The sequence below is a fragment of the Mastacembelus armatus genome, chromosome 19 (assembly GCF_900324485.2).
Source record: "Mastacembelus armatus chromosome 19, fMasArm1.2, whole genome shotgun sequence".
NCBI classification, from domain to species: domain Eukaryota; kingdom Metazoa; phylum Chordata; class Actinopteri; order Synbranchiformes; family Mastacembelidae; genus Mastacembelus; species Mastacembelus armatus.
Genome location: NC_046651.1, coordinates 12528727 through 12551156, shown reverse-complemented (window position 1 = coordinate 12551156; position 22430 = coordinate 12528727). Strand labels below are relative to the sequence as shown.

The 22430-nt window shown below is 38.9% G+C and overlaps 2 protein-coding genes across 2 annotated transcripts; one reads left to right on the top strand and one right to left on the bottom strand.

Moving 5' to 3' along the window:
* Positions 1 to 5458: 5458 nt before the first annotated feature.
* Positions 5459 to 7505, bottom strand: LOC113135411 (60S ribosomal protein L19-like). The gene is made up of 6 exons (XM_026315426.1): positions 7451 to 7505; positions 6572 to 6678; positions 6341 to 6463; positions 6045 to 6165; positions 5821 to 5931; positions 5459 to 5648 (listed from the first exon to the last, which is right to left on the bottom strand). The coding sequence occupies exons 1-6, from the start codon at positions 7453 to 7455 to the stop codon at positions 5522 to 5524; spliced, it is 594 nt and encodes a 197-aa protein (XP_026171211.1). The 5' UTR covers positions 7456 to 7505; the 3' UTR covers positions 5459 to 5521.
* Positions 7506 to 8024: 519 nt separating this feature from the next.
* gpam (glycerol-3-phosphate acyltransferase, mitochondrial) lies at positions 8025 to 22220 on the top strand. The gene is made up of 21 exons (XM_026315035.1): positions 8025 to 8195; positions 10199 to 10330; positions 10486 to 10605; positions 11258 to 11331; positions 12038 to 12151; positions 12346 to 12495; positions 12614 to 12713; positions 12972 to 13108; positions 13421 to 13520; positions 14097 to 14309; positions 14548 to 14661; positions 14931 to 15016; positions 15787 to 15902; positions 16864 to 16934; positions 17348 to 17615; positions 17867 to 18024; positions 18261 to 18338; positions 18523 to 18660; positions 18806 to 18995; positions 19151 to 19209; positions 19371 to 22220. The coding sequence occupies exons 2-21, from the start codon at positions 10247 to 10249 to the stop codon at positions 19485 to 19487; spliced, it is 2487 nt and encodes an 828-aa protein (XP_026170820.1). The 5' UTR covers positions 8025 to 8195; positions 10199 to 10246; the 3' UTR covers positions 19488 to 22220.
* The last annotated feature ends 210 nt before the right edge of the window (positions 22221 to 22430 follow it).

Below are 22430 nucleotides of genomic sequence, written 5' to 3'. Positions count from 1 at the left end.
GCAGTACGTCAAGGTCTATGAAACATGAATCCTAAAAAAACATTAAAAAGACTAAACATATTTTTATGTACTGAAATTTAAAATGTATATATTTATATAATATGACTTCATTTGGACTATCAACACCTAATGTCTCCTACCCACACCAAATTTCTGAATGAAAAAAAAAAGAAGTGTTGCTTTTCATTTTCTCCTCCCCATCTTATGTTGTGACCATCCTCAGGTTCCAGTCATGTTTACATTCTTCCAGACCCTTGGCCAACTGAAGCATTAAAAATGTAGAAGGTACATGGAGAGAGCATGTTTAATGCATGGTCTCATCTCCTGCTTCAGAGGCTACCTCCACTTTTTTTTAGAATGCTGCTTGCACAAACACACTCTCAGTGACAGGAATGAGTGCTGCACTTCTGTACTTCTGCACAGTCCAGAAGTAAAAGATGGTACACTAAGTTCATGAGCTTTAAGTCTGTATAGTGAAAAGTGAGCCTGCATCCTTTAAGTTGATCTTGGAGGTTGAACAGGACAGAGAAAGCGGGCCCTGGGGTTGACGCGTGAAAGCTGTCTTTGACACACGCTGCACTGGGGATGGTAGATTTGAAAAACCGCATGTTTCTGTGCTTCCATAGAAGTATTTTAGAGCAGCCCCTGGGTGATGTCCTGTTTATTCTTAAGGACAATAAAAAGAGATCAAGATTTACTTATCAGGATACATTAAGTCCAACCTGCTGTATTCTGAACAGTTTCCAAAATCATCTTTTTATTATAAAAACTAATAAATAAAAAGTTTTAGAGTAATTATAAGTGTTTTACACATTGGGACAAAGTAATCCTGTCAAGTAGTGTTAATTTATTTTGACCTTTAAGTTTTAACGTGGTGTGTTTGTGTGTGTTGCTGCCAAATTTGCCCTTAAGTCAACGGAATTGGCTTCCTCCTGCTGTATAGTAAGCATTACTGTAATTACTGTAAAGAATTTAGATGAATATTTAGGACATTGTAGCTTTTATAGTTTGGATTCAGTCGCAAAAACCACATTTTGTTGCAAGGGATAATGCACTAATTTACTTAATGAACCTTTAACTCATGTGCTTTGTCCTCCTCCACTGCAACCACTGAAGTTGTTTTCTGTCTTTGCTGTCTTTGGATTAATAGTATCTTGGATTGAGTTTTCCTGTGCAATCACAGCAGCAGTAATGTTTGTTTGTTAGATGGAAATTATTCTTGTCAAATGCATATTTTGGAGCCAAAATACGCCACTAGACTATTGTAATGTAACAGTCTCCACACAGGAAGCTGGTCTCTATGCCAGATGGCTGTTTCAGTGATTATCGCAGATGTTTCTTTGAATAAAGCCCATGACATTTCACGAAGACACAACGCAAAGTTCCAGTCTTGCAGCTCCACCACACCTCCACACCTGCTCTTGCTGCGTTCACCCCACACCATCACTCCACCACTCCACACAAAAATAAGATTAAACTCCACGGCACTCCCCCCAGTGCACCTTTTCATCAGTGATTACTTTTTGATTTCTTTCCATTTATCTTTCACCCTTTTTCTAGCTTTGATGATGTTTTTTGACTCTTGACTTGTGCCTGCAAAGGGAAAACCAAGGCAGGTAAAGCAGGCTAGTAAAGGAAAAGGCCACTGGGGTCAAGGCTCTTAGCTGGACAGGACTGCTTTTAATGTATGTAATGCTCCTTAGTTGCTTTTAATGTGACTTTGATCAAGGAGGTTCTAATAGGGATAGTTTGCTCTAGTGTTCATGCTTATTAATGACTGCAGGTCCTCAGGTGATTCCTCTCCACATGAGCCTGACATTTTTTAGTTACACAGTCGAAATAGATCTTCCATCTCCCAAATCACTGGGTAAACAACGGCTTTTGTCACTACTAAAGATGTTAGAATGACACCTACAGCCAACAGCCATGTCAGTGAAGACTTTTCATGTGCATGTCTAGTAAAAATAAGAGCTCAGCTAAAGACTAAACAGAAGTTATTTGTTCTCAGATCATTTGCAGCTGCCTTGTCCGGTCCAGGCAGCTTTGTTTCCTCCAGCCGAATGACCACATAGGTGCTGGTGGCAGGAGACAGAACTAAAGCTACCTTGATGTACAATAATGAAACATAAGCTTGCACAAATGACCTGTGGGGGTTGTTTGTTTTGCAAGGAAAGTGTTGTTTCTTTTCAGGCATGCATGATTGGAAAGTGTTTTGCCACAAGTCATTTTTATGCCTCAGCTCCCCATTCTCATCCTTCCCTGCCCTTAGATGGTTTCCAAACCCAATGTGATCTAAAATCTTGAAGGCTTGCTTCAAAATCCATTAAGTCACTAAGAATAGGATTTGAATTCCATGAGACAGGGTTCCTTTGCACTCTCTCTCTCCATGGCTCATATTACGGTGCATTTGTGGATCTGAAGATATTAATTTTTCAGCTACTCTGCCTCAGCCTCAACTCTTTTCTCTTCCTGTATATATACATACATATATGCAGACACACATCACATTCCAGCAGTCTTTTGTTTCCTCACTTTAGTCCTGATCCCATTAAGGAAGTTTCATATAGTCCTGTCCTTGCATGAAGAGGTTCTGTTGAATTTGACGTGTTTCTATGTTGAAGACTGTGAGACAATTGGGGCCGCTCTGTTTTGCTAAAAGTGCATTGTTTGCCATAAGTTGAAGCGACTTTTTTCTCTCTTTGGTTATGTCACCAACTCTTATGACAAACAGAAAGATGACAGAGGCAGAATAGAAAGCTGTAAAATCAGCAAGTCAGGGTGTGTTTTTCTAAAGGGAAGTGAAAGCTTTTGAGAAAGAGTGCATAGGAGGACAGGAAGAAAGATGGAAAAAGGACAGAGCAGAAAGAAGATAATGTGAAATACTGGAAAAATAGTCTTTTTCCCTTAGTAATGATGTTGCTGTGGGAGGAAACTGTCTGTACTGCATAAAGTATAAATTGTGCAAAAAAATAACAGTATGTGACTAGATTTCCAACTTAAAAGTCTTTCACATAATTCAAATATAGTAGCTCTGTGAGTATGACAGTTTAGGTGTTTCAAATTTGTGCATCCCAACAGATCATAATTGCTTATTCTAATAGATATCTCATGTAAAGTATTCCTGGTTGATGATGTATGTTGTCTACTGTCTGAGGCTCATGAGCTTTTCTTCAAAGTTCAGTTTTTCTTTTCATCCTTATTGTGTGTATCATAGTATTTTTGGTACACAGTGTATAAATATGTGTTTTACTGTCACTCCTGGATGCTCTAGGTTCGAGTATAGATGGTTAGACTTTAGAAGGGCTGAGTGATGCTCAATGTTGAAGAAATCACTAGAAACAACTTAATTCTTTCTGTATTTTTTTCAAAAAACACTGAATACATTAATTCAGTTTCACACAATTATTGAATAAAGTGAGAAAATGAATCATCATGCAGCAGAAAACAGATTTATTTAGCATTTTAATCAGCTATTGATGAATCAGCATAGCCCATTTATTACTAATTTAATATAATCATACCTCAAGATCTTTTGTGATTTTCTTGATTTTAGATGTGTTTTATTAGGTCACTGAGTCAGTGTCTGTGTGAAAGTGTAAAAGCACAAGACCTGATTTTAGGAAGAAAGGGCTAAGGTGTCTTATCTGGACATGTGACAGCACTCTCTGTGTGATTGATCTGTGCTCTGTAACACTGGGCCCTAGCTGTTAATCCCTCTTCTTATTATCCCCCAAAACAGACCAACATGAATAGGAGAGTTAAACCTGAACCTCCCATCTTTTCATCTATAAACCAAACTAATTAGTTAATAGAGGTAAGAAGAAGTGATGTGAAGAAAAAAAGGATTAAAATAATTGATTGTTGGTAGATAATTTGGACTGACAGAGGGGCATGACTATAATATTGTCACTGTTTAAGCAGCTGACAGTGTTGTCGGAGCAGGAATACTGTTTTAGGCCATGCACATTTCACTTTAACACATTTATCAGTCCATCCTTCAAAATCCCTCACTCATAATATCCAGACTAAAATTAATTTTGTACATGATACTTAGAAATGATTATGACCAGCAGCTTCGACCAGGGGTCATCAAACTGGCCCATGCAGGGCAATTCTTTTAGATGTTAGATTGTTTTTATATTTATACATAATTTACCTTTAATTACTTTCATCTCCTCATCTCAATCCTTATTAAAGATCTCCTGAACTCTTGAGCCACACTCCATTTGTTTTTCCTGGGTTGAAGGCCAACTGTAATAAAGAGCACTGCTTCATTCCAGCTCATATTCCTCTCCCTATCTAATCCCATTAAGGCCCACGCTTCAGGAAATAAGAGTGCCTCCTGGTAATGAAGAAATACATTAACTGAGCTACAAAATGGCTTCGCTGCACAAAGCCTGTTTTCCCCTTCAGTAATCCCTATGACATCTTTCTGTGGATCACACATTTATTTATATGGATGTTTTTTTTTTTTCGCATGATAGATATCACATATAAATATATACAGTATAAACTGCACATTAAGGAAAAGTACAAAGTGTGAATCTACTGTGCATCAAAATTAAATGAGGACATCTAATTAAGTTTGAGTTTTTAGTTACATTTTTTTTTTAAATGTCTATATTGTGTCTATATGTCTGGTACACGTATCCATGTGCCATCAGATTTTTTTAGCTGTCCTTTAAATTGAAATCACTAAAGCATCAGTGCCATTCACATATGATATGAATTATTGAATATAATCAGCTTTGAGGAGACCTAATAAGGATCCCTCTAATTCTTTCTCACATCCACATACATCAGCCTGTCTACACCAGTTAGCAATGGATGCATCAGCAAACACTTCAGTCACACCTTCTCCAGGGAGCATGACTGAAGGAATCCTGAGCAAGAAGTGAAAATGACTGGATGACAGGAGAGTCAGCAGCACAGCTTAACTATGATGAGCGTGATATGGGCATTTAAACTGCTGGAGCTTTGTTACTTACCTTCAGGAAAATGGACTCAGAGAAAATAATGTTCACAATCATTTATTAATAGTTAAATCCTTTATGTCTAATATTTGGGTTCATCTGGATGTTAGCGAGGTATAAAAAAAGTTAACTAAGCACACAAACGTTTTGCACCAATGTCAACACCAGCTCTAGTTATTGCTCACCCATGTCCAAAATACAATGAGTACATATAAACTGTTCTAATATTTAAGAACTCCAGTAACCAATATTTTTATGGACACTGAACATTCTAGTGATCTACTGCCACCTGTTGGACAATTGCAAAAACTACCCCATAGGTAAAGCATGGAAAGTTTTCTAACAATCTGTTTGTCAAGGTTACTGGCCTGAGATGAGATCAGTGGACCACATTAAACTACAGGACTGAAATCCTCTACTGTATCTTGCACCCTGTTAAATCAAGCTACTTGTACAACTGACATCAGGCAGACAATGAAACAATCAAAGGCTTATATCCAATTTTATTGACAATAAAAAGAGGAATCAAAGAAAATTTCAGTTTAGATTTACTTCTTTGAAGTTTCCTCCTCCTTTGACAAGTTCTTGATGATCTCTTCTTTCTTGGCCAGGAGACGCTCCTCTCTGCGTTTGCGGGCTTCCTTCGTCTTTGAACGACGTGCTTCGGCCTGGTCACTGGAGACAAAAATAAAAAATTAATTTTGCAGTGTCACATTGAACTAACAAAAATGTCACTATAGACTCACTTTTCCAGAAAAAAAAAAAAAAAGACGCTTATGAGTTATAATTTATTGAATAAAATTATTAAAACTTTAAAAAGGCATCACAATCAGAAAGAGCAACTTACGCTAGAAGCTTCTTGCGAGCCTTATCTGCCTTCAGTTTGTGGATGTGTTCCATCAGGATGCGCTTGTTTTTGAAGACATTACCCTTGGCTTTTAGGTAGAGACTGTGATACCTGGAGGAAGCAGAAACTACCTCAGACCATTTAAAAGCATGAATCTCTAATTTAAATCCAAATTACACTGGGTTATGTAAATCTCAGCAACAAGGGCTGAGACTCACACTTACATGTGCCTGTCAATTTTCTTTGACTCCCTGTAGCGACGGAGAAGACGACGCAGGATTCTCATGCGCCGCATCCACGACAGCTTTTCCGGCATACGAGCATTAGCTGTACCCTTTCTCTTACCTATGCAGGAGAAACAGTAAATTAAATTAATTTTAAAAATATAACGTTCATGATCTTTTTTTTTATATGATGGCTAAGCAAAGGATCAGTGTTGAATCTGTCACAATAAATTGAGGTGATGTCTCTTAAAGAAAAGTAAATAAAGAAAGGTATTACTTCGGAGTTATTTACCCACCATAACCCATGTGACGTCCCTTGCGGCGTGCCAGTGTGTTCTTGCGGCAGCGAGCACGGGAATGAACAGTCACAGGTTTTCTGATGATCAATCCATCCTTCACCAGTTTTCGAATCTGCTGGCCTGTTGTACAAGCACAGTGCAATATACACAAAGGACAAGTTGATTAAGGGACAGAGACCACATAAATCTAGAGGGAAAGCACTTTTAAATCCAAAGTTCTCAACTCACGTGAGTTTGCATTGGCAATCTCGTTGGTCTCATTGGGGTCCAGCCACACCTTCTTCTTGCCACAGCGCAAGACGCTGGACGCCAAGCGCTTCTGGAGCCTGAGCATGCTGGACAAATGAAGAGAACACATTAGTTTTGCAGGATGTGTAATACAACAAGTAGTAGTGGGTCATCCAGTGGTCATTATTAATCACAGACCTCAGCAGTGATGATGTGGTCTCCTATTGACAGATATCAATCCACACTCCCCAACAATAAATACATATTTAAGGTTTGTTTGTTTAATAGCAAAATATCTGATTGACTATCAATGTACTGGTAACTGCATTTAATTCATTACCAAATATCTAAAGCTTGCATTCATGTCAAAACAAACTATCAGGTGCACTTGTTTAATGTGTGTCTGCTGTTGTGTGCCACCATTAGTCAGCTGACCATTGAAACTGTTATACTTAGTGCTTCATCTGGTTTGACATGAGGTGACAGACTCATGGTTGGGATTCACATTTGCAGTATTTAAGCCACTAATTTATCGTGGGTATTTATCGAGATAACTTAGTTCAAATGGAGCTAACTGAAGTTATCTTTCAGTTTTTGTTGTTATAAGTCGCCTATTTAATCCAGCTGACTAAAACCACAGGACCGAGTGCTGATTTGCCGCTATAGACCTGTGGTGGTTCAGGACTATGTTGTGACATGTCTTTTTTAGCTAGGTTAGCCAACCAACATCGGCCCATATGTACTCTGGTAGAAACAGGCCACTTTCAGTCGAACAGAACTTAAATCTTCCCTCTCGTCTTAAATAACAAAACAATAGCCACTATAGACAGTTATTATAAGAATAAAAATACTTGTTTAAATGTCAAACCTATGGCTTACCTCATGGCTGCCGCTAGCTTAATAGTAACGTAAGGAAACAGAAAGACTGTAACGCTACCATTATAGCCATCATAATGGGTGACTCAAATATGTAGTATCAAAACATCGTAAAAATAAGCCATAGACTAAGTAGTGACAGTAAATAATAAATGTAATATAAATGAAAAATATTGTATGCTGTACCTGTTGTTTCATTTGTTTAAAAATAATCCTAGTAATCCTACTCTTAGATTCCCCCCGCATGATAGCACAGTGGTATGCTCCAATAAGTTGTGTTGTTACTCTCTGACCACTGGAGGGCGCTTTAACATCTGTATTTAAATGACCGTGTCTTTACAACGTTTGTTCTTTGTGCAAATTCAATGTGCAGTGTAAGACTAGATTTTTTTTAAATCATGTTTTTTTTTTCTTTAAAATGTTTAAAGCACTACAAATAGATTCAAATACACGTTGGTATACTTCTGGATGATATAAAAACATAAAAACATTAACAGTTTCAGACGAAAACATAATTAAAGTGTCGCAGTGGGGAAAGAGATGGGCACAGTGCTGCCCTCTCCTGGCCGTCGGCTGAACAACACCGCTGCTGGTTCTCCGCTGTATCAAAACATCACTCCAGTCACACATCTCTCTCTGTCCGAGTGGAGCTGCTGTGTGAACAGCACCGAAGTACCCAACGACTGGCTTGCATTTTTGTCCACGACTTTGTTATTGAGTTATGAATCAGCGTAACCTATTTTTCAAGGTAAGAGATGGCGAGCCAGGCTAGTGGGCTAACTAGTAATGCTAAGCTAGCGTCTGTTTCCAAAATAACGTTTTCTGCACAGTATCAATAGCAGCACGATGTCAGTGACACATTGTGCTTGGGAAAAGGTAAACCACGCCGGGGTCGGTTTTAGTGGTAACTATAAATACACGTTAGCCGGTTAACTTTATAGCGACACCGAGTTCAAGAAGACCATTCACGCACTGGGTGTTCATATTATATTGGTTTGCCATGTTTGCTCCATTGGCACAACCTTACATTAATATAGAGGTGACCGCTTGTTCATTGGCCTGACTTGCACCAGTTTATATGGACTCAGTCGTGTCCATCGTGAATCCCTTAAACCCTAACGTCAGGTTTGCCTCATGTGGATGGGCGGCATGTGCGTAACAGAGACGTGGTTTGATAGCACGATGCTAACCTCGAAGTGGGCCAGCTGGAGCTATTTACCCGGGCATTATGGGGAGATGGTAAACGCAGACTACCATTGTTGTCTGCACTGCTATTTGTCAGCGCAGCCCATCTGTCACAGAGACACTTCTCCAGTTTGACCTGCTTACTGGTTTGGGGCGTGTGAGGCGGATTAACGTAAACCCAGCCCTGTAACCTCTTTATGACCACACCACGCCGTCACTTTAAACTGAACTAAAATGCGATGGGGAGGGAGATGGACTACATTCCCTGATAGCAGCTTTAAAATGCTATTGGTGTACGTTCTGTATAATTTAATGTAATTATAATGTCAGTAAGAAAATAAAATGATCAAAAGCTCATTCAAAGCCACTGTTTCTATAAAATATTCATGTCTGTAAAAAAAAAAAAAAAAAGATCCAAGCTTTTACTGGTTCACATCGGTTTGATATGAATAATAAAATGGATAAAATAATATTAATGAAGACCGTGAAAGTGGCGATATCGCAATGGATTTAGAAAATATGTTTAGTCTCAAATGTTAATTTTCCATGATGGCTACCTGCAGTTGTTACCTAATGTTTACAGCTCTTTATTCTTCAGCCTCTTTGTTTTGCTTCCAACAGAGTTGCCCCATCAGTTGGAGTACTCTCGGTCATTGACCCTTTTAAATCCCTAGGTTCCTACATCAGTGTGCATATCACTTCCTACCACCACAACAGGACAATAGCTAGAAGTGCATTCATCCAAGGCTGTACTGGCAGGCATGTTGGACAGGAACATTTTTGCAAAGAGGACTGCCATCTCCCTCTGACTCATTATTCATAAGGGAAGGGAGTAAATAAGGAGTAAAGCTATCTCTTAACAGACCTTCATATTGGATAATGTTTCCTGTGGGAACGTTCATTCATAAAATGCCTCGCTAACCCATTTCCAAAATCCTGGGTCCCTGTCTGCAGTCTTTGCTGTTAATTACATTTGTACTCTGTTGGCACTTTGTCCTTGTGTGTCCACATTATTGGGCTCTCTATTGATTTATCATTTCAAAATTTAACTTGAAGTCATAAAGGAAAATCTTGAAATCTACAGACCTTTAAGTACAACTGTTACCTAGTACTTTAAAAAGGTTGTTTAGTCTCAGATGGTTGGGTGTGTCATATATAGCTCATTCTGTTGTGCATTATTGTCAGTTTGACAGCTTCTAAACGGTCTTGGGACGAGTGACACAATGTAACCTTAGTACATCGAAAATGTTGCTTAACTAGTGCAAACAGGTGCACGTTGAGCCAACCTCATACCTGCTGAGTGATTCATTTGCAATAAAAAAAAAAAATCAGTTGACCTAAAATTAATGTTTATATTAATAATGTGCCTCGTCAGTAATTTCTCATTAAGGGTGGTCTATTTGAAGTGTGGCCTGACTGAAAAGCTGATTTATTTATTTTTTCTAATGTTAGGTGAATTAACAGGCATTACTTATGCTTAAAATATGAAGACCCGCAGATTGCCTGCAGTGATAGTGGTATTAAAATAATTTTAAATGTAACCTTATGATATGCCTGTGCTTACAGCTTGACAGCTAGTGTGATCTGCAGGGAAAGCAAAGGACAGCAGAGAATATGGAGCTGTCAGATGGCTTGTTGCTGCAGGTCAACAATGGAGATCAGTGGTGTAACCGCTGGAAACATCCCAATGATGACTCAGTAAGTCACAGACATACCTCTGACCCACAACAACGGATCCTTGCAGAGTCAGTGTTATCAGTCTTGGTTAATCATATGTTATTGTTTTAGCACACTTTGGTTCTGCAGTGGTTGTGCAATTTTTAATTGATTTTTGTGTGTGGATGTGTATCAAGGACCGCAGCACCAGCCCCTCAGTCCTGCGCTGTGTTGCCAGCACGTGGAAGGAGGGCCTGCTGAACAGAAAGAGGCCTTTTGTGGGTCGCTGCTGTCACTCTTGTACACCGCAGAGCTGGGTAATTTTACACTACAGTTAATTAATTCTAACATAAGTTAATTTGTTACACTGCAGTAAGGTCATGTTTATTTGATCTAGTGTGAATGTTCACTGGACTTTGATTTTTCTTTTAATAAAACAACCTCCACATTTCTCTTTATCCAGATTTAACTCTAAAGCACATATATAGTTTTCTTCTACTCCAAGCTAGAGCCTTTAACAGCCATGTTAGCCTTCAGTTGAAAAGTTATTTTTTACTCATTACTGAAGGAATATGTAATATATTAACACATCTGTATATTTATTCCATGTTCATTCATTGAGCATTATGAAATGTGGGAAGCACTAGTTAAAGTTACAGTGTAAGGAGTTTTCCTGCTGCAGTGCTGTTCTGCAGTTGCAAAGTGAACAATATGTCTTCTGGTGTTAGCACAAGAATTACTTTATAACAATCAGTAAAACAAAGCAGAATCAGACCAGACTACCTTTGTGTAACTTCCTGAGAGGTCACAGTTTTGTAATGAGACAAATTCTTGCATTTAAAATACTGGGATATAATCATATCTTAAATTAGTAAACCCATGAGTGTCTCTAAGGCTCTTAGTTCAAGATATGTCGATAATTCAGCTCTCTGTCTTCTTGCTGGTGACCCTTTTTGTTTTCTGTTGCAGGAAAAGCTGTTCAACCCCAGTATTCCCTCTCTGGGACTGCGAAATGTCATCTACATCAATGAGACCCACACTAGGTAACTGCTCCCTTATTGTGTCACTTCCCTTGTATGATATTTTGTTCTTAGCAGTCCATTGGCATTGAAGGGGTACATATTCAGCTTTTGAAACTATATTTTGACTTTGAGCTGTCATATGAGCCTTAAATTGCCCCTTGAACCTTAAAACAAGATTATGAAGTAAAACTCTTTCTCTATGGTCATAGCGTTACAGACAGATGCTGTCCTCTCTAGCAACCTGCATATAGTAATTGGTTTTAAGTCAAGAGGGACCCATCTGTGGAACAGTGTAAAGTCAGAAAGATGAATAATTTAAAGTTTCTTTCAGTGGACACCAGATACGTACATCCAGTGACTGATCTTAGCAGGCAAAAGTTAATCCATCCATCTCTATACCCGCTTACCCTGTAAAGGGTTCCAGGGGACATATATACAGTTTGCAAGACAGTCCTTCTAATGGAGTTAAGATAATGAAGACATTTTATTGCCCCTATGCAAAGTGAAAAACTAAAATAGGTTTAGTTATTCTGCGCTGTATTAGTACGTATGTACACAGAGATGTCTCTCAACAGAAATGGGTTGAAGTCTCTTTGGTTTCTGGAAATGTGTTAAATTATCAGGAAGTCTGTGCAACCAAACACAAGTTTTAACAGCCTTTAAATGTGTACATAAATTAGACATTTTGTGTGTGTGTGTGTGTGTCTGTGTGGGTGCACTTATGCAGACAGCGGGGCTGGTTGGCACGCAGGCTCAGTTATGTACTGTTTGTCATGGAGAGAGATGTTCACAAGGACATGTTCGCCAGGAACGTCGTCGACAATGTGCTTAACAACAGCAGGTAGGAGTCAGTCTGTTTGGGAATGTTAGTGTAGTTCAAATATATAGGAAGTGAAAACAACAAATTATAGTTGCAGATAAAGTCTAGAAAAACAATGAGAATAAGTCAGTTCTGATAAAAGAAATATAGCACTGAGATGTTTTCAGGGTTGGGTTTTGAAGATGCAGCCTGATGCTCTGCTCTGTTGACTGCAGTGTGGAAGCCACTATTGTGACAGTAGCCACAGATTTGGGCACCTCAGCCAGCCAGCCTGGCCAGGAGCACAAAGCTGTCAGTAAAGTCAAGCAGAAAGCCAGGGCCTTCCTCCAGGAAATGGTGGCCAACGTTTCTCCAGCCTTCATAAGGTCAGAAAACCAAGAACACATTTCTGTTTTAATGCTGACCTTTTTCAGTTTTTTTAAACTGTACAATGGTACACCAAATATGTGCATCTTCATATATATATTTATTTTTATTATTCAGACTGACTGGATGGGTCCTCCTAAGGCTCTTTAATGGTTTCTTCTGGAGCATCCAGATCCACAAGGGCCAGCTGGAAATGGTGAAGAAAGCTGCAACCGAGGTCAGTAACAACTACACACACGGAGAAATTGGATTCAACTGTAACGACATGAGCTGCTTCACAAAATTTAAAACTTTTTTTTTTTTCCATGAACATTTTTAAACACCAAAAATATATTTCATAATATGACATGAATAGAACTTTTTGTTTTTTGCATACACATTAGAGCAGTTTAGGAGATGACATTATGTTCTTTTATATCCATTGTCTGCTTGTGCTCTGTTTTCACTGAAAATTATCTGTCGCTGCTCTTTACAGCAAAATGTGCCCATGGTCTTCCTGCCTGTTCACAAATCCCACATTGACTACCTGCTCATCACCTTAATCCTGTTCTGTCACAATATCAAAGCGCCACACATCGCTGCTGGAAACAACCTAAGCCTCCCTATCCTCAGGTAAAAGGCCAATCATCAAGTTTGATTGAGACGTTATGGGTAATTCTACTCTCTGTAAATGAAAAGATCACTTGGATATCAGAACAAAGAGAATTCCCTGGAAATAGATCAGAGAGGAATGACAGCTCAATGAAAGCACAGATTTTACATCGAGGGAATTTAAATAGCCAGGCAGCCTGACTGTGTGGTTTGTGGTTCTAATAATGGTCCTTAATAGTGCATGAGTGCGTATGATAGGTCCCAAAAGTATTGACATGAATCATCTTTATTTAAAACCAGAATTAAATTATGTGCGTCATGCTTTGTTTTCAGCACCCTGATCCGTAAACTGGGAGGATTCTTCATACGGCGAAAAATGGAGGAGACAGGGGATGGGAAGAAAGATTTTTTGTACAGAGCTCTCTTGCATGCAGTAAGTCCCAAGAGTCAATTTGCAATCTAAAGTAAAGGCTGGACACATTATTCCAAATTGTCGCTGTCTGTCGCTCACAGAAATGTAATTAGCCCATCTCCTGCACGGCAAGTAAGCAGTATAAAAAGTCATGTGCTACTCTGGTGATAAACTGGACGTCTGTCCTCCTCACAGCTTACTGAAGAGTCTATTTCAAGCTTCTCAAAAGTGTTGTCATAGCATGCAACAGTTGTGTACATACTACACAGTCCTCAGTAGGATATCATTGCACAACATGTCTGCCTTGGCACGTGCCCAGTTCCCTGCTGTATTGTATGTGTGGGGTTCAAACTGATGGTGACAGTTCAGCAGCTGTACAGTCTACACTTAGCTTGACCTCTGCCTAGTAATATCATCAGTGTTGTGTTTTAGTGTCAAAGGATTTGAACCAAAGAGCATATAACAAATAACTAGAATGATTACAGTTTTTGCATATAGTGTATGCGTATTTATTTCAATTCTAACATTTAGTGCCACGTTTTGTCATCTGCCTCTAACCCACCCTTCCTGCTTTATAATTTCTGTTAATCTTTTCAGTACACAGAGGAGTTGTTACGTCAGCAGCAGTTTTTGGAGGTCTACTTAGAGGGTACACGCTCTCGTAGTGGTAAACTATCTCCAGCACGTGCAGGCATGCTGTCCATCGTGGTAGACGCACTGTGCACTGGTTCCATCACAGACGTACTGGTGGTGCCAGTTGGCATCTCTTACGACCGTATTATTGAGGGCAACTACAATAGTGAGCAGCTGGTAAGTGCTTGGATGTCTGTTTGCTTTGGAAACAAAAAAAGAAGAAGCAGAATAGAATACAATATAACTTGGTTTTTAAATTTTTGAGTTTAAAATGAAATAGGTTTAAAAAAAATGTAATGAAACCCTTGAGCATTTTTATTACACAGCAGCCACTTGCTTTTTAGATAACGCTTTAGTCATGTATGTTTTCATGAGTGTTCTTTAAGTTGTAACTGTGGACTTCTTAAACTTCTAGGGCAAACCCAAGAAGAAAGAGAGTTTGTGGGGAATTGCATGCGGAGTGTTCAGGATGCTGAGGAAAAATTATGGTTGTGTCCGAGTTGATTTCAACCAGCCCTTCTCCCTTAAGGTGAATTATCACATATCTGTACCAGCATTTATAGAAAGAAAGCTACAGCTTTTATGGCCAAATATTTTGCTGGTTAATGAAAATATATAATAAATAAATGTTAAGTGTCCATGAGATTTCTGTATCGGTCTTGATTTTTTGTTAACAACAACATGTTGAACAGCTTTAAATGTCATTAATTTAAAAAAAAATTAGGCAATGTCATAGTCATAGTTACCACTCCATTTGGTTTCTATTTATAGTGAACCTTTTGTGTGTTAAATGTCCAGGAGTACCTGGACACTCAGAGAAACCGCCATAATCCACCACCAGTGTCCCTGGAACACAGTTTGATGCCCACAATTATTTCTGCACAGTAAGGGCAAACACACACACACACACATACACACTCTGAACACCACAGATGTCTTTGCACATGCACTGACAGGAGTCCCACAGTCCCACCTGTAATATTAGAAAGGCTCATGTCTAAACTTGACATTTATCCCCTGCTATTTCACAGCATGTTCTGTTATCTGACATCTGAGCACAGCACTTGAGTTAACTTTAGTATGGGTCACTTCAGTTCAGCTGTTCCTTCATAATAAAAGTGATGCAGTACAGTACATCCATAGCTGTTCTACCCCAGCTGGACTCTTTTTGCTTTTCAGAAAGCAGTGTCTAGCTGGACTCTTTTCTGTTCAGGCCTATAGCATAATCATGCCTTCATTAATGTCACACATTATGTTATATCATATAAATTAATGATGACATCTGGGGGGGATATTACATTTACTTCTGTTTTAATAAAATACTCATCTGAACAGAACATGTCGTATGTGTGAATAAAGCCATGAAAGTAGTACACAGGACAGGCTCAAGCCTATTTGGTGTCCTTCTGTTTACAGTTATTCTAAGTTTTTCTGAGTTTCAGCTACCATTTAAATATCATAACACTTATTTTTGTTGTTTTTTTTTTTTTAATCATTTATGTCGTTTTTTTTATGTTGGTCAGACTTAGCCCAAAGAGAAATAAACTAGATAGTCAAGTGAGGTGGTGTAGTATTTGTTTGTACATTATAACCACTTTTATAATGAAATAATTGTCAAACTGTAATTTAACATGTTGAGTTGTTATTGTTCTAGGCCTGATGCTCAGCTGTTTGATGGGCAGGAGGAGGAGGAACAGATGAACAGAGAGCTGCCTGATGACCTCTGCAGACGACATCTTATTAACAATCTGGCCAAGCACATTCTCTTCAGTAAGAAATTCTCAACCCCACCGTCAGTGATTTACAAAACCCTATGTGTCGCTCTACTGCCACCAGTGTTATTGTATGATATAGAATGATGAGGCCATAAATGAAGCTGACAGCTTTATGTATTGTCTCTGTCTATTACTACTTTCTACTCGCTACTGTTTACCAGTCAGTTTTTCATTTAAGCTGTTAGAAAACATGGTTGTTGCTCGATGAAGCACTTCTTTGCTAAGCACAAGGGTCTCCTGTTCATCTGGTGTTAAAGGTGCACTTACTTATTGAAGCTCACATGAAATACTATCCTCATTCTGCTGCCGCACAGCATCAGGCCACTTATCACTCAGGGTTTTTTGCCCCAGAGTAGCACCACAGAAACCGGTTCTCCCCGGCTCATTCAGCTGCATTCTCCTGTGCTAGCCCTATTTTTGTTTTAACCCCGGCCAATCACAAAGCCTCCAGCTGGATGGCATGTTGTTTTCAGCCAATAGGATGCAGGGAAGGATAAAGAGGCAGAGGAGGGGAGGAATGCAGTACCAGTGCTTACAAATGTTTTACATCACTGTGGCTTAAGTATTCTCAAGATGACTAGTAGTAACCATTGTCTCTTGTACCTGTACTAACTAACCTGACACATTGCATATTATTATATGATTGAGGAAGGTGGAGGTGGGGAAAAAATTACAAAATGTACAATATGTTAAATATTTGTTAGAATATATTCAGTAGTTTGTCATAATAAATAGTCCTAATCTACATTGATGTCTAGTATAACATTGGTGTTATAGTCTTGGAAATAGACAAACATAAATAGGTTTTGATACTGCCATTTTTAGAAGCTGGTTTTTGGAGTTTATGCATGCCATTCCTTTCAAACATAGTTTATATTAGTCAATTGCAGAAAGCTTTTGTTCTTATCTTTCTGTTGTGTGTCACTCATCTGTCCTCTTTGTCTCTTCCCTCACAGCGGCTAATAAGTCATCAGCAATCATGTCTACCCATATTGTAGCCTGTCTGCTGCTGTACAGACACAGACAGGTAAGTCTTCCTGTCTTTCATATTCTTTCTGCCTCCTTAGCTCCTGGCACGGTGTGTGCTCTTTGCTTTTTTCCCTTTTTCTCCAGTTTCTAAAATTTCTACATCTCCTCTGTTTCATTTTTTCTCCCCTCTTTCATCCAATCTGTTGAGCTCTGTCATTACACCAAGGTGATCCAAATGTCATATACCGCTGCATGGTAGTAATAAATGGCTCTCTGTTAGAGATGTCGCTCCTTCTGCATCCTCTCTCACCACCTTTGTACATTAGTGGTGGGCCTCTGCCCTCTGCAGGCACACTGATGTAAGTGGGTGACAGTGGAAAACTATTACTGAAATTGTTATTCTGTCCTTAGGAACTGGCAAGTGTTGCATATAACAAAATTAAAAACAAAATTTCCTCCACTATGCTCCAGGGTGTGGTGCTGTCCAAGCTGGTGGAGGATTTTTTCAACATGAAAGAAGAGATCCTGTCCCGGGACTTTGACCTGGGCTTTTCAGGGAACTCAGAGGATGTGGTCATGCGTGCCCTCCACCTCCTGGGAAACTGCGTCACTGTGACCAGCAGTGCAAATCGCAACGGGGAGTTCACTATCGCACCCAGCCAGACTGTACCGGCGCTTTTCGAGCTCAACTTCTACAGCAATGGCCTTTTCCATGTCTTCATTTCTGATGCCATCATTGGTATGTGGAGCTGGCAGGTTGTTAGTTCATTGTGTTCTTCGTCTGCTATATCACTGATCTTAGTTGATTTATTTGCAATACTCTCCGAACAGTCCTCCCACTATTCCTGCATCTATAAGGAAAGTTGGAATAATATTTTGGAAAGTAATATGTAGTATAGCTGGTTATTTAGATAACTCATGCTTAGATTTAGTCTTCTGCTCTGGAGCCTTGGTTCCTCAGATTTATTTTCTTTCATTACTTGTCTCCAGCCTGTAGCATCCTGTCACTGCAGCGAGAGCTGATAGTGGAATCTTGCTCGGATCACCAACCTAGCATTCCCAGCAACCTCCTCCTCAGTCAGGAGAGACTCATCTGCAAGGCCGCTGGGCTCTCCCACTTTCTTATCAATGAGGTGGCTGTGGCACCTGTAAGTCCCACCTTCCACTGTTGTAGACACAGTAACATGTACATTTTGAGCCCTTTATAATGTACAGAGAAAAAATAAAAGAAACAGAGACCATTGTGGCCCCTTACCAAAGTGAAATGTAGCAGGCCTCTGATTATTATTCTACCCATTACTCAATAATCATATTAACAAATCTACAGTATATGTTTTCCTCCATGATTCATAGTCCCCTTTGTCTCTTCTCCCCCATCCCACAGCCCTGTCAAACTATTTACCAGGTCTTTCAGGATGCTGTGACCCGGCTGGTCCAATATGGAGTTCTCTATGTAGCAGAGGTCAGTTTACACAAACCCACTGCTGCCGCACAAAAATGAAAATTATTCTTGTGATTAATGCTGGAAGTTGACAAAAATCTGAATGAATACCTTGGGAAATACTACTAACTATAATTGCTTGTTTAAAATGTGGTGGGATTTTTCATGGCCCACATGATTGAAATTATGTGCATGTGTGTGTAAGGAGGACCAGGAGGAACTGAGTCCCAGCCCCACGGAGGAGCCATGGCCTAAGAAATTCCCCGAGCCCCTGTCTTGGAGAAGTGATGAAGAGGATGAGGACAGTGATTTTGGAGAGGAGCAGAGAGATCGCTACCTAAAGGTCTGGTTTATCAATAGTGATCTCAAAGGCAAAATGAAACTGCTTATTAAAGCCAAAAGAACAAGCAAATATCAGCAACTGTTTTCAAGTTCTGTTTGATCAGACAGCATCCAGTCCTGACTTCTATCTGCATTTTGTCAATCAGTTGAGCGTTTCCACAGAGCACCAGGAGTTCATTGTGTTCCTGCAGCGCCTACTCAGCCCAGTGCTGGAGGCCTACAGTGGAGCAGCGATCTTCATCCACAGTCTGGGTCAGCCTATGACTGAGTCTGACTACACCCAGAGGCTCTTCAGATACTTGCTCACTCGCACAGAGCGAGGAGTAGCTGCTTATGGTAATACAACAGCCATTATTTCATGTATTATCCTTTGAGAATGGGTAACAGCAGACTAAATGATTCATGAATTAACTAACAGAGATCTTTAAAAATAACTGTGTCAATGAGCAGGATTTAAATAGCATATGTGAGTATACTCTCATCTTTTTCAGGTGAAAGTGCAACTCATTATTTGGTAAAGAACACAGTGAGGACATTCAAAGAACTTGGGGTAAGAGTCTGTTACATATAAATCGTTTGGTGTACTTTAAGTCCTATTTAAATGTGCTACTTAGTTGGTGTTTTGCTAAGGGTTATAATGATACATGGGCAGCATCCAGTGTTCACTACCTGAAGATATGTTGTTCCGACTGTGTTGTGATTTTCCTGAAGGTCTTAAAGGAGAGAAGAGAGAACAAGGTGAGCACTCTGGAGCTGAGCAGCACCTTTCAACCTCAGGCCAATCGGAACAAACTCCTGCAGTACATCTTAGGTTTCATCCTACTGTGACCAAGACACCTGTCAGCCCAGCACAGACCCCAGGCTCCTTCCAAAAAGGGCTTCTACTGGTTACCTATAAACAATCCCAGGTGCTACTCTGTGGAAAGCTTTACCAGGAAGTGCCTTCTCATAAAAGCCGCTAACTGTTAGCTGTTAGCTGGAAGAGACTTGAAGCCAGTCTTCCCTTTTAATCCCGGTCTATGACTTCCTCTCTTAGAACTGTGCAGCTGATAAAACACATATATTCCTACTTTGAAGAGGTACCTCTAGGAATAATCCTTTCTGTGATCTTTACCAGTGAAGTCAAGAGGTTTTAATATGATCAGAACTGCAGACTATCAGAAAATATACTCAAGCAGGTTAGTCAGTAAATAATTCTTTTACAGAAATCTGAACAAACTAAGCTGCCTTTCGTCTTTACAAGTGAACAAGCAAAATATGCATAGAAAATAACAGTAATTATAATCAGCAGCAGATATTATGTTAATGCTTTCTCTCCATTCTAACAGTGCACCTCACTATCATACAGTAGAATATGTCAAAATGTAGCTTAGTGAAATTTTGACAACAAATCATTGCATACAGGCCACAAGATCAATGTCTCTTCTTTGTAGTGCATTTATTTACATGCACTTTTGTGTCATCAAATTTAATAATAATATGGCAGCATTATATGTTGCTATATTTAAAGATTTACTGCTGCCAGGGAGATGCAGTGCCCATGCAAAATGTGTGCATATCTAAATTTTACAGAAATATCTGTATAAATCAAGTCCTTCATCCAAACAGTTAGGATCAGTTGTTCTGCACAATTATTGGCTTAAACTATTAAAACAATAAGCTGCAAACCATTAAGAAATATCTTGGCAAGTATAAAAGGAACCCGTTGAAAGTCTGGCACAGTTGAAGCCTAAATTCATGAGCGTCTACAGTTAAGTGCATTCAAACCACTAATAATATTTCTAAGTGCATTCAGTTAGACTTTTCTGTATGTGTTTTGATGAAGACTAAGTTTGATCTTTGTGTAACACTTTTTTTTTTCACCTTTCAATGAATGTTACATAGCACAGCACTTAATACCAGCTATCACATCCACTTGCATCCAATGCAACAAGCTGAGAAACTCATGCCTTTCAGGGAGAGCTGATGTTTGGGATTATCACCATTTTTGTACTATATACACACTGTTTAACAGCCTTTATAGCATCACTTCTGTGGGAGCAGTTTTTGCATGGGTGTTTGGGCATTCAAAACCTGCACAGTCCATTTTTTAAATTCATTTGAACTGAAGGTCAGGCCTTTTTAAAGTTGGCTATTTGTAAGAGCAGGAAAGTGTCTGTTGTACTGTCAAGAAACTTGAAGAAAGTAGAGAATGTTTTTCTCCTTTCAGCTGTATACTGTTACATCCTGCTGTCAGTAGCAGTAAGGGTTCAAAACAAAAATAATGCAGTCATCCTCACAAGTCAGGTTAATTTCTTACATTTTCACCACTGTCTTATAATTTTTAGCTTTTGGTTTTATTTCATACAACAGTACTTGCCTTATGTGTTCAGTTGCAAGTCATGGACTAAAGGTAAATATCCAGCTTATTAATGCACATGATGCTGAACGAAAATGTGGAAGGCGTATGTTCGGGTGGGCCACAGAAGGCTTGATGAATTGCTGATGTTATTAGAGGAATTGCTAACCCAAATCTCACAATCATAATGTGAAGACAGTGAATGATTGACATTCTTCATCTGTCTGGGCAATAAAATATGTATTAAGTATGTGAAGCTTTACACTGAAATGACATTTATTTGTACTAAAAGTCAAACAATGCTTGTTACAATTAATTTACTTTTTTTTTTTTCTTAACATACATCTCTATTTAATATTTAAAAACCCTGCATATGTTCAAACTTATTTATGAATTACCACATGAATGGAAATGGTTGCTTGTTGCGAATTGGTGAATGACGTGTTTCGCATGTTGAAGAACAGAAAAGTATGTTATTCAAATGGCTATGTTACTGGAACGCACAAAAATATTGGAGCTGGAGTGCAATGACATATAAAGCATTTCTGAGCCCACAGTCTGTCTAAGTCCCCACTGTGAAGGACCCTTTCGGCCAAGATAAAACCACTCTATGTACTGTACTGCATGTTTCCTCTGGTCGCCTTGAATTATGGACGCTTCAATGTGAGCTCTGCTTAACCTGAGAATTGTATTTTACAGTGTAGTGTGTGAATTATGCCCAACAGCAATATAGATGTTTGTGTAGGAGATGAAATTGGTTACCTCATGAATGTATCTCATCTGTCCCCCAAAAGATCAATACAATAATGTAGAATACTTGGAGTTGGTACAGATAGATGGTACAGATACTTTTTAGAAACTGCTTGTGGGGGTTGTTGAGACTCATTGCTTTTGAAGCTGCATTAACAACATCCCAACTATGTAACTTTGTAGAATTAAAAAAACATGCCTGTATCTGAGGGAGCAGGTGACATTTTAATATAGTGTTGTTTGTTTTTGTTTTATTTTTGTTTTTTGTGCACGTTAACAAATGTTATTTTGTTTGGGAGTCCAAAAGAGCAATGTAGATGGTCATTTCAAAAACACAAGAACAGAGAGTTTGTGAATCCTATAAAAAGAATCACCAGCTACTAAAAAAAAGTCTGTTGGTTTTTGCTTTCTAAAAGCAAAGCACAATTGGCATATTAGATGTTGTTTTTAAATAAATTAATATTAGACTAACAGTGCTGTCTTGTCTTTTTTGAAAGAGGCAATAAATGACTGGATAGTACAACAGCTTTATTCTGCACTGGACAAATTATTTTTATGCAGTGCAAATATGTTCAATGTAATTAATAATACTGTAAATGAGGAATGGTACACTTATAATGAATATCTGCAGCTTCTTAATGCTGAGCATGTTTTATCATTGTTTTTCTAAGATGTTTCACCTA

Bases quoted from the DNA above. Each gene is read 5' to 3' on its own strand.
- LOC113135411 (XM_026315426.1), bottom strand. The intron at 6,464-6,571 runs GTGAGTTGAGAA...CTTGTACAACAG, and splicing joins GATTGCCAATGCAAACTCAC to GCCAGCAGATTCGAAAACTG. The intron at 5,649-5,820 runs GTAAGTTGCTCT...TTTTGTCTCCAG, and splicing joins GCTCGCAAGAAGCTTCTAGC to TGACCAGGCCGAAGCACGTC.
- gpam (XM_026315035.1), top strand. From the start codon at position 10,247: ATGGAGCTGTCAGATGGCTTGTTGCTGCAGGTCAACAATGGAGATCAG. The intron at 13,521-14,096 runs GTAAGTCCCAAG...TAATCTTTTCAG, and splicing joins ACAGAGCTCTCTTGCATGCA to TACACAGAGGAGTTGTTACG. The intron at 14,662-14,930 runs GTGAATTATCAC...TTAAATGTCCAG, and splicing joins ACCAGCCCTTCTCCCTTAAG to GAGTACCTGGACACTCAGAG.